General features: G+C 36.9%; 1 protein-coding gene across 1 annotated transcript; it reads left to right on the top strand.

The window, feature by feature from the left end:
- Nucleotides 1–3,036: 3,036 nt before the first annotated feature.
- Nucleotides 3,037–12,320, top strand: tcte1 (t-complex-associated-testis-expressed 1). Its single transcript, XM_067383316.1, has 6 exons — nucleotides 3,037–3,050; nucleotides 3,139–3,171; nucleotides 3,280–3,470; nucleotides 6,822–7,390; nucleotides 8,197–8,646; nucleotides 11,856–12,320. Exons 3-6 carry the CDS (start codon nucleotides 3,290–3,292, stop codon nucleotides 12,027–12,029), a joined length of 1,374 nt encoding a protein of 457 aa, XP_067239417.1. The 5' UTR covers nucleotides 3,037–3,050; nucleotides 3,139–3,171; nucleotides 3,280–3,289; the 3' UTR covers nucleotides 12,030–12,320.
- Nucleotides 12,321–12,419: the final 99 nt, after the last annotated feature.

Below are 12,419 nucleotides of genomic sequence, written 5' to 3'. Positions count from 1 at the left end.
GCTTTGTGGCGGCCTGAAAACGCAAACTTTTGAAATCTGGTTTCAAAGTGCAAGTTTTTGAAAACGATACCGTTATCGTCTCTTTAGACTGAATAGGTAATGCGCATGACGTACCTGTTTTCACAAATGCACAATTTTGTAGTTTACACAGTGGCGATAAACGTATAATTTTCATAAACGTTTACATGACACCGCTTTCAACTAAAAACGGAAAACATTTTATGCGTTTTGGCTGTTGATATTTACACAACAACAGCATTTTGTGGCGGCCTGAAAAAGTGTTTCAAAGTGCAAGTTTTTGAAAACGATACCATTATCGTCTCTGTGTAAACTACAAAAATGCTAATTTGTGAAAACGGTGATGTCATGTGCATGTGTATTACGTAATGTTTCTTCATGAAGTAACATCGCCATCTAATGGCCTGGCAGGAGGATACAGCATTTTTAGTTGTTTCGCGGATCCGTGTGAACGGGATAGTTTTAACAACATTGTCACTTGTACGCCAAAAAAGAAAAGGAAAAACATTTCCGTTTTTAGTACATCATTGTCGTGTAAACGTACCCAAATTCTAGTCAGCTATAAAGCAGCTCTAAAGAAGTGTAGTTATTCATCCATTGATGTCAAAGCAGATAAAATGACAGAATATTAAGTGTCCTTTAAACTTTTATATAGGCTATATATACTGGATATAATACCTATAATGGTTCACTACATTATGATTCACTATACTGATTCACTACATTAGGCAAATTTGGTGGATGATTAATTGCAATTTAATAAATTAAATTATGTTTCTGGCTGTGACAGAATTCAATCCAACATAAGATCTGCACCGGGATCAGTGGTGTAATCGGGGCGATACGCACGCATACGCCGTATGCTTACTTTTTGCTCAGGGCTGTTTGCGTATTACGACTTCTAAGGATCAGTATTTGCGTATACCCACTTGTTTTTGCTTCGAAAGTCCATAAAATAATGTCCTGTTATCTTCTCCTTTAACTGTGTGTCCAATGCTTTTGTGTAAACTCGCGATTCTTTGTTGTAATTGGTGCATGAGCACTTCTGTCATTCTACCTTTTTCCGCTCATCATCGGCTAAAAACCATGCTGTGCGTGTTCGCGCTGCAGTGAGAGACTCCGATCAAAGCCGCTCGGTGTTTTGAGCGGCGCATTGAGCGCAGTTCTCTCACTGCAGCGGTCTCGGCGTGAGAAATATGGTGGTGAGGAAATAAGACTATTCATTAATTATATAGCCTACATCATGCGTTCAGAGCTTTTATAAGCGCTAAGTTCCCGTACAAACTGAAAAGACCATAAACGCAAATGAAGCCTTGCTTATTTAATGCATTAGTGCGCGAATCAAAAGCGAAACATACTAGGCTGCTACTATGAATCTTATTAAGCTCCAAAAATGTGAAAAGATTTCCACGAGCCATCCCGACACTGAAGATAAAATGTGCGATCCATTTGAATTCTATTGAGAGTTAAACACTTTATAACGCTATAGAGGAAGTCAAACGCGATCTAGACTGATGGACAAAATGAACAAAAGACTGAAAGGAGGACGACAAATCTTGCCCCAACAATTATTAGGGAGCTTTTTAAACTATTCATGACCCTCCCTTATTAGAATTTATATAGTTTTATAGTAATTATGGTAAATTTGGCTAACTTGTAGAATTTATAACCTATTAAGGGAATTCACTTTATATTACATCTGTGACATCTTGTTTCTATAGGCTATGTGTATAGGCATAACAGATGCTTTTATAATGGAAAATGATAGTTTGACTTCTTATAACACAATGAAGTAGACAATTCTGTCAAACTGATACGCTTATATAGTAATAAATAATATAAAACTGAGTTTACAGAGGTTACCGGGGAAACAGCTCTATTTCTGCTGCTCCATAAGCGCCACCTACTGACAGAAAGTGGTTTAAATTTTCATTCAGCCTGATAACTGTTTTTGTTTGTTTGTGACCACATTTTTATAATGTTAATAAATTAGATTTCGAATAATTGGCTTTTTTAACACCCTTTTGAATAAAATGAAACTTTAATTTCAGATATCACTTTTCACAGTGAGTATAATTCCAAAGCAACATGTTTAAATAATAGTCAAACTGTAAAGCATTAAAAATGTCAACCAATTTTAGAATGCACTGTATTTATTTGTTTTTAATGAAGCATGTTACTAGTGAACAACAACATAAAATACAATTACTTGTGTTTTTGTATTTTTTTGGGGGGGTGGGGGGGGGGGTGGGGGTGGGGGTGGGGGGGTAATAGTACACCACTTATTTTTTTAGGACTACACCACTGACCGGGATGATCTTTTTCAAACAACACCTGTGTCCTTGTGCAGGTGCTGCGGTCAGATTCATTATATTATGTTGCATTGAAGTTTGACCTCATTTTCAGATGTGTGAAAGTTGAATATTGATCATTCATTCATAATGCATGTATTGTTATAAAGGCAGTTTTCTTTTTTTGAAATGTAATCATGCCCTTCTTCAGTTTACAGTCACTCTGATCATAATAATTGGTGATTTTATGATTTATAAATGCATGCACATGTGCATATGTATAAATATATGTGTGTATCTTGTTGATGCCATTTTTACTTCATTATTTCCATATGCAACGACCTTGAGCTTGGGAAATGCGGTTTATAAATAAAACGTATTATTATTAGTTTTTGCACGATCTGCCCCACATATGCATTACACAAGGGAAACACTTGGTTCTAAGGTGATGCCCTCTTTCATAAGTGAAAATAGCCCTACATATCCCAGACCTTATTTTTTTGCCTTCACCTTCTATAAGCGTTTCATCAGTTAGACTTACAGTCCTCGTTCTTCATTCTTTAATTTTTCTTTTGTCTTCTGTGCATTAAAATAGTGTGATGATGGTGTGAATTACGGTTTATTTTAGGATGTTTCACACATCATATAGGCGCGTGATCATCAGCAGCGAGTGACGTACTGAAGGGCGCGTGGCACGTCTCTGCTACCATGGTAACATCAAACGTTACAGAGGAACTGAAAGTGAGTCGTCAACATTTTGAAGTGATTTAACTATTAATGAATGAATTTTATGTATATTTTATTCAAATTCGTTATTTAAACCTTTTAGTGTGTTGAAAACGACTCTTTTAACTGGAGTAAAGTAAGTAAATACACAAAAATACGTTCATCAGGAAAAGTTGTTGACCTCTCCAGCAATAGTGAGATATATTTAATGTTACTGATTCTCAGAGGAATTGTTTTCTGGCAGTTTTAGCGGTATGTCTCAGAGTCAGTCTTCACGGAGACCCAGGAGCATGTATCCTCCGGCGAAGCCGGTGAACGCCGCCGCTGACGGGCAGAAAATGCGCAGCATCATCGCGGAGGATCCTGATTGGTCTCTGGCGCTGGTTCCTTTTCTAACAACTCTTTGCCTACAGCATATTATAAACCACTTTGAAGGTAAGCAATGCAAATGTAGTGTATTCATTCATATAACCACCATAACAATGAGCTTCATATTCACTTTCTCAAACAAAAAAAAGTACAAACTTTTGAGTTGTCACTCCTTTCAAAAGTTAGGAGTATTTTCCATTTAGGTACTCATATGCACCCTTTAGATCCTTTAAGACATTAGTATGCAACCTTTATTAATTTATTGTGTGATGTGAATGAACTTAAATGCATCATTACATTACAGTCTGTGCAGTGCCATCTGTCATGTGAATGACATTATTATGATGACTTTAAAGGTGCAATATGTAAGAATTTTGCAGTAAAATATCCAAAAAACACTAGGCCAGTGTTATATATTTTGTTAACTTGAGTACTTACAATATCCCAAATGTTTGCAACTATTTGTAAATCGTGAGAAAATTGCAATTTTATCCAAGGCTCCGGGACGTGTGAGGAATCGCCTGTCAATGGCGTCATACCCGCGTTACCCTCAGTTTCCGCTTTTATTTTGTAGAAACCATTGAAACACCAAAGTCGCTTTAATATTTACATGTTTTAATAGACAAGAGAACAACTGTTTTGATATATTTATAGACAGAAAACTAATTATTGTTATATAGCTCAACACGTTTAGTCTTATTGATTTTTTGCAAGTACCATGCTTTACCATGCCTCAGAGAAAAACACTATTTTGTGAAGTAGCTAACATAGCATAATCAGATGCAGCTTTATATTTAGTAACAATAATACAGCATTTTCTCCATCATACAATACGTTTAAAATTAATTGCATGCCATTATCAACACAATCATCCAGCATTTAAAGGAACACTCCACTTTTTTTGAAAATATAGGCTAATTTTCCAACTCCCCTAGAGTTAAACAGTTGAGTTTTACCGTTTTCGAATCCATTCAGCCGATCTCCGGTTCTGGCGGTACCACTTTTAGCATAGCTTAGCATAGGTCATTGAATCTGATTAGACCGTTAGCATCGCGCTTAAAAATGACCAAAGAGTTTTGATATTTTTCCTTTTTAAAACTTGACTGTTCTGTAGTTAAATCGTGTACTAAGACCGACAGAAAATGAAAAGTTGTGATTTTGTAGGCTGATATGGCTAGGAACTATACTCTCATTCAGGCGTAATAATCAAGGAACTTTGCTGCCGTTCCATGGCTGCAGCAGTGCAATGATATTACGCAGCGCTCGTGAGCCCCTGCTTGCACAGGGAATGTGCCTTGCAACCATGGAGACGTTTGTGAGAGACGCTGCGTAATATCATTGCACTGCTGCAGCCATGGAACGGCAGCAAAGTTCCTTGATTATTACGCCGGAATGAGAGTATAGTTCCTAGCCATATCAGCCTAGAAAATCGCAACTTTTCATTTTCCGCCGGTCTTAGTACACGATGTAACTACAGAAGAGTCAAGTTTTAAATAGGAAAAATATCAAAACTCTTTGGTCATTTTTAAGCGCAATGCTAACGGTCTAATCAGATTCAATGAACTATGCTAAGCTATGCTAAAAGTGGTACCGCCAGAACCGGAGATCGGCTGAATGGATTCGAAAACGGTAAAACTCAACTGTTTAACTCTAGGGGAGTTGGAAAATGAGCCTATTTTCAAAAAAAGTGGAGTGTTCCTTTAATATGATATTGTAAAATCGATCTATCTTACTGCAGTGTGTAACAGTGTCGAGCGAACGCACAGAGTAACGTTATAAAATCATTTTCAACACTCTCAAATGTATCTAATATGATAAACAGAGCTGCGTTACCTCATACTAATGACCGGAAAAGCGGAAGCGGCGCCGGCGACTGTGTCATAATAAAAGTCCCACTGCTCGTGAGGCTTGTGTTGATCAATCGCTCCAGCTCCTCGTTCAGCTCCACAACACTCGCTCCTGCTCTGCTTCATACTACAATAACGTTAACAATCGTATCCATGAACATGAGTCCTATCCCTATTCTTTTGCACCGTCCGTTGATGTGAAGACCACATGTCCCAAGATTCAGCTTTCAAACTTGGCGTCGTCAAGCTACGCCTTTGTTTTGAATAGGCTTCTAGGGACCTCTAGTGGACAGAATTCTTACATACTGCACCTTTAAACAAAACACCAGCAAGGAACAGTGAACAAAAACGTTTTGATTTCATGCCTCGAGGGGTCACTCACTTACTGCCCTCAGGTTTCTGGAGGGGATGTAGACTCGTAAGAGCGAGTGCAGAGCCTGTGGCTGATCTATATGCAAGCATCAATGTCTGAAATTTGATGTGAGCCATAACTGGATAAGAAGTTCTTGCAACGTGGTCTTGAAGGTCAGCTGGTCATCAAAGATTACCACAAGATTTCTGGCTGAACTTGATGTGATTATTGTTGATAAACCTGGCTGGATGGTGAAGTTGTGCAGTATAAATGGAGAGGCAGGGAAGACGAGAATCTCTGACTTTGTAGGTGATGTTCTTTCATCCATGCCAAGATGTCCGCCTAGCTGTCTGGGATCCATACAGGTACAGTTGGATCATCTGGTTGAAATGAAAAGTAGAGTTGTGTGTCATCAGCAGAGAAATGATACAACAAACCATGTGCCACCCAGAAGAGGAGAGGTCCAAGTACTGAACCCTGAGGAACCCCCATGACCAGTTCATGTGCTTTGGATACCTCTCCCCTTAAAGGGTTAGTTCACCCAAAAAATAAAAATCTGTAATTAATTACTCATCCTCATGCCCTTCCAAACCCATAAGACTTTTGTTTAGCTTTGAAACACAAATGAAGATCTTTTTAATGAACTCTGAGAGCTTTCTGTCCCTCCATTGATAGCCTAAGCAACTACCACGTTCAAGCCCCAGAAAGGTACATTAAAGTAATCTGTGTGACTCCAGTAGTTTAACCTCAATTTAATTTTATGCATTTATGAATGCATAAGCATTAAAAATTATCTTTATTTACACTGTCAAAAAAAGGTACTAAAGTTGTCACTGAGGCAGTATCCTTTAAAAAAAGTACTAATATGTACCATTTAGGAACTAATATGTCCCTTTATGGGTAAGTAAGGTACTGTGACAAGCAGGGCGATGACAGTGAGGACGAGAGAGGACCAGGCCTGGACTTCTCTTTCATCCTTCACTGTTGTCGATCCCCCTTTTATGCTTCTGCAGCTCCTCCGTGAGAGATTCGAGACCGGTGCAACTCGCAGCTGACACCGGCCTCACACCGTTCCCTCACGGCTCTCGCCCGTCCTGTTCGTCACCTAGGTGTATTTTTTGAAAGGGTACTGCCCCAGTGACAGCTTTTGTACCTTTTTTAATGAAAGGATGTTCTCAATTTGCTCGTAATCCTGTACTGTGCATTAATATTTTGCAGAGAACCCTATTCTGGATCAACTCATGCCCAACTATAAAGCATATGTCCTCCAGCGCCTGCCAGTGTCTCTTCCATTAACTGTCACCGCAAACCTCATCAGTGATGAGAGCTATTGGAAGCGTTGCTGTGAAGTTCGTTGGCGTCTCTGCGACGTCTCTACATATGACAACAGCTGGAAACGCATGTTCTTCGAGCGTCACCTAGAGAGCATCATCGAACTATTCATCCCAGATGCAACCGACACCAAGACAGTCCTGGATCTGGTGCCACTGTGTCAAAACTACGTAAAGCATCTTAATGTCTCTCAGCTGCTGCCGCCCATCAAAGAGCCGCCCAGATTTGACGAGGATGACAGTTCGGATTGTGCCAGCGATATGGGAAGTGAAGGACCCTCCATGGATCACTTTGATTTCCGCATTCTGCTCGACAAACTGCCGAACCTGGAAGAGCTCAATGTGGTGTATGGAGTGAAAGGATGCGGCATGAACTTTGAGTGGAATTTGTTTGAGTTCACCTTCAGAGACTGCGAATCCCTGGCAAAAGCCCTCAATTCCTGCAAGACTTTACAGGTCATCAGTTATTGTTATCATTAGTAGTTGTAGTATATAGTATTTCCAGTTTTCGGAAATATTTTTAAGGCTATACAAAATATAGGGCTATATTTACTAAATGGCAAATTAGCTTGAGAGAGCAATCCCATAAAAGTTTTGTGCATGATCTCCTGACGACGCGCAAATGAAAGAACACAGGCGCAGCCATATTATTTCAATAATTACCAATGCATGTGCTTTTTTGGGCGGTGATTAATGGTGCAAATACCAGTAAATTGACTAGCACAAACCTTAGTAAATCATGTTGCGTAATTAATTTAAATACTCTCCTCCCATAAATTTTCAGTCTGAAAGGAAAACTTTCAGGTCAGCCGCAAAAATAACCATGTCCACACCACTAATTTCTTAATTTAGTAAATCCTGACAGTAGTTTTTTAACGCCAAAAGAGGGTTTGCGCTGGTGCAAGCTTTCAGTAAATCTGGCCCCAAGTCTTGTATGACCTTTTGTTTTTCTGTGGAACTCAAAAGGAGATGTTTAGCAGAATGTTCACACTGTTTTCTTCATACAAAGAAAGGAAATAGTGACCAGAGATTGTAAGGCTCCAAGAAGCACAAGAAAACATCATAAAAGTAGTCCATACATCTTAAATTTAAGCCTGATCTTCATACAAAATTATGACATAACTTCAGAAATCTTGAGATATAGCACACACGTCATATGGACTCATTTTATGGTGCTTTCTTGTCCTGCTTGAGAGCCTCTGGCATTCTTCAGAGCATCTGTGTTGACATTTGGTTGTTAAAATTCCAACTTTTCACACCAGGTCTTCAGGATCCATCACAGTAAGGTGGATGATGAGAAGTGTTGCATGCTCGTGAGTCAACTGCTGGATCACCCGTCCCTGCAGGAGCTGGACTTTTCACATAATCATATCAGTGACCGCGGAGCCCGAGCCATCGGGAAACTTCTGAACCGCAGTCAGCTGAAGAGGCTGGTCATCTGCAACAACCAGATAAGAGGTTCAGGAGCTCAGGCACTGGCTCATGCTCTGGCCAGAAATGCCACCCTGACATCCCTCAACCTGAGGCTCAACCGTATCGGGGATGAAGGGGGTCAAGCTCTGGCTCAGGCTTTGATGAAGAACAAGACCTTGGTGAACCTTCACCTGGGGGGAAATAACATGACAGAGCCCACGGCTGTGGCGCTTTCTCAGGCTTTGGTGGAGAACTGGACCCTCAAGAGCCTAAACTTATCCAACAACAGACTGGGAGTCGTGAGTAAACCTGAGAATATGAAGTTTAATACATTCTCTTCTACTTTTTCTCATCTGCGTAAAAGTAAAAAGCAAAAAGTGAATTTCCTACTCTGTATTTTAGTCTTTTGCACTAAAAATATCTAAACATTCTTAAAGTAAGATAAATTTTAATAAATTATCATATTTTACTGTAAAACATGATTTTCTTACTCTGTAATTTTGTATATTTTTTCAGTACAAGAAAACAACATTAAATTAAATTAAACATGAAAAACAAAAAATGAAAACATGTTTAAAAGTTTATTTTTTCTTACCTTTTGGCAGATACCTATTGATCTCATTTTTAGCATAAGCTTCACTTAATTTTGATAATTTTTCAGAAAACAATACTTAAAATTTTGTTATTTTGCATCTGTATTTTTATCTTGTTTTCCATTAAAATATCTAAACATTCTTCAAGCAAGATAAAGATGGAAGAGGACTAGGGTCAAACAGTAATAAAAAATAAAATCATCTTAAGATTTAAGTCATTATAAAGTGAGATTAAACTTTACAAGAAAAAAGTCGAAATTCAATGTTTAGATGTTAAGAATAAAATCTCCAGTAAAAAAATCGTGTTTCGATAAAAAACAAGTTAAATTTCAAGAAAAAAGTTTAAATAAAATGTTGAGAATAAACACAATAAATTTTGAGAATAAAGTCATTGTTTTGAGAAAAAACTCACTCAATTTTGAGAAAAAAAAGTTTAAATAAATGTTAAGAATAAACATTAACAATATCAATAAACAGTTTTTTCTCGAAACATAACGATTTTATTCTCAAAATTGAATTTTTTTTTCTCGAAACATAACTTTATTCTCAAAATTGAACAAGTTTTTTCTCTAGACATAACGACTTTATTCTCAAAATTTAATGATTTTATTCTCGACATTTTATTTAGACTTTTCTAGAAATTTAACGAGTTTTCTCTCAAAACATAACGACTTTATTCTCGAAATATAATGATTTTAATCTCACATTATAATGACTTTAATCTCAAGTTTATTTTTTTATTATTGCTTGGCCCTAGTCCTCTTCTGTAGATAAAAAAAAATATTTTCCTACTTAGTATTTTTTGTCTTGTTTTTACGTACAAGTACACAAGAGGTTTTCTGAGAAATGTATCAAAATGTAATAATCAAAAAATAATTAAAACAAGAAAAAATATCTGCCAATGTGGTAAAAAATAAAATAAAAGTTGGCAGATACAGATTTTTTTTCTAATTTTTGGCATAAAAATAATTTAATTTTGATTTTCAAAAATATTTTGTTATTTTGCATCCCAAGTAAATGTATCTTAATTTAAGAATGTTTAAATATGTGTACTGGAAAACAAATTATGACAGTTTAGTCTATAATTTTCACCTAGTGGATGTTAAAATGGGTGGAAATAAATCCCATATAGTGACAAGCGAAAAAGAAAATCACTTGAGCAAGTGCATTAATAACACTCTGACAACCACAGCCAACACCCAACATCATATTACAACATTTGCTTTCTCTGTTATTATCTTCTTTTTTCCCAATGAAAAACAAAGGATGTTTTAAAGCATTTAATTGCCTGTAAAGAGATGAATATGAAGTGTTACAGCCCTGTAGTTCACATTCAATTATTCATGGCAGCAGGATAGATGTGCACTAACACACGGACATGTGGGATGGGGATTACCTCTCTCCTGGGACGGATCGTCCAAATGGTTCCAGCATTTATCCGCTCCTCCCATCTCCGTTTCAAGGCAAATCATATTTCAAACAATTGCCTCTCATTCAGGAAAGAGCTCTGGCGCTACTCACCAGAAACATTAGTCTCTCACAGACACTCACAGTCAAGACATCTTAATATAAAATGTAAAATTTGCAGCCATACTGCAAAATCTGATATGCTCAGTCATCTGAGTACTTCGACCTTGGGTAGAGTCATTCAGAGGTAACCATAAAATCTGACGCCACGAGTTATTCAGCGCTAACCATAAAATCTGATACTAAGTCATACTGATGGTCTGATCATTTTAAAAATGCCAATTCATCAAAATCATGAAGCCAAGATAAAATCAAAATTTGCTTTCTTAATACCATAATCATTTTTATCATCAGTTCATGCTATGCATGTTTTTCTTTGTAATCTTTCATCAAAATGCTTCAGAAATGACTGTGGTGAAAATGTTGTTTATATGTCTTTGCAATCCATGTGCAAATAAATAAAATAAAATAAATAAAATTAATAAATAAAATTATTGACTACAGGGGGACTTTAATCAGTCATTTTATGCAGCAAAGCCTAACAATAACTCCAGAAAATGTTTTATTAATTTATACTGTGTTGCTATGGGTTGGATACTCTCTTCAATGTCAATACATGGGATTTATTTCTGCCCATTTTAACATGGTCAAAATTATTACAATACGATTTTTTTCTCAAGAAATGAACACTTTTATTCATCAAGGACACATTAAAAGTGACAAAAGTGACACTAAAGACATTTATAATGTTGCAAATGTATTTTTATTTCAAATAAATGTTGTTCTTTTGATCTTTCTATTCATCAAAGAATCCTGGAAAGTAAAACATAACATGGTTTTCAACACTGATAATAATCATAAATGTTTCTTGAGCAGCAGATCAGCATATTAGAATGATTTCTGAAGGATCATGTGACACTGAAGACTGGAGTAATGATGCTGAAAATTCAGCTTTGATCACAGGAATAAATTACATTTTAATATATATTCACATAGAAAACTGTTATTTTAAATTGTAAAAATATTTCACATTTTTTACTGTTTTTACTTTATTTTGATCAAATAAATTGTGAGACTTCTTTCAAAAACATTTTTAAAAATCTTACCGACCCCAAACTTTTGAACACTGCTCTAGGTCTTAATAAACCGTCAATTCTCCACTGTTTAAAATTCCACTGTGGTGAAATGTTGTCTTTTTTAACTTTTACACTCACGTAACTAAGCTCTTTTTACGTCACATTCATTTATGATAGATAAAATCAAGTCTCACCCACTACTTTCTCTTTACTTGGAAGTAAAATGGGCTGCAAATGCCACTTTAATTGAAAGTAGAAAGTCTTGAATCTTATTTAATGCTGCTCTCTCACAGTTATGTCTCTGATTTGTGTGTAATACAGCACTGTAATCCACATAAAATGTCACATCTCCTGTGTGTGTGTCTCCTACAGGACGGCGGGAAGCTTCTGGAGGAAGGGATGTCCCACAACAGCAGTCTGGTGGAGTGTGACATTCGGCTGACACATGTGGGTCAGGACAGTGAGTACTGCATCACTCAGGCTCTACGCGCCAATCAGATCCAGGCAAAAATCAAACATAACTATGATCCCAATGCCAAAGTCTAAACCATTCATGCTGTGAAGAATTACTGTAAACAAATTAAAAAATTACCCAAATTGCTCTATATGTATTATTCTTAAACAATGAACTGCAGCAGTGCTTATAATAAACAGGGATGTGTTTCCCAAAAGCGTCGTTACCCAACTATGGTTGTAAGTTCTGTTGAATTGTGTTGGTAATGACAAAAGTTGCGACAACAGTTGGCTTTGGGAAACTCATCCCAGAATGATATCACACGCTGGTGTGGACGCTAATATGGTTATCGGTATAGTTGTGGCTATTGTCCTTGGTGTGAATGGGCCTTTACAGGATTAGTTCATTTCAGAATGATAATTTCTTGGTTAATTACTCACCCTCATGTCATCCAGGATGTTCATGTCTTTCTTTCTTCAGTT

This window comes from Chanodichthys erythropterus, chromosome 4, assembly GCF_024489055.1.
Source record: "Chanodichthys erythropterus isolate Z2021 chromosome 4, ASM2448905v1, whole genome shotgun sequence".
NCBI classification, from domain to species: domain Eukaryota; kingdom Metazoa; phylum Chordata; class Actinopteri; order Cypriniformes; family Xenocyprididae; genus Chanodichthys; species Chanodichthys erythropterus.
The sequence above is the reverse complement of the archived record's forward strand: the minus strand, read 5'-3'. Positions and strand labels throughout refer to the sequence as shown.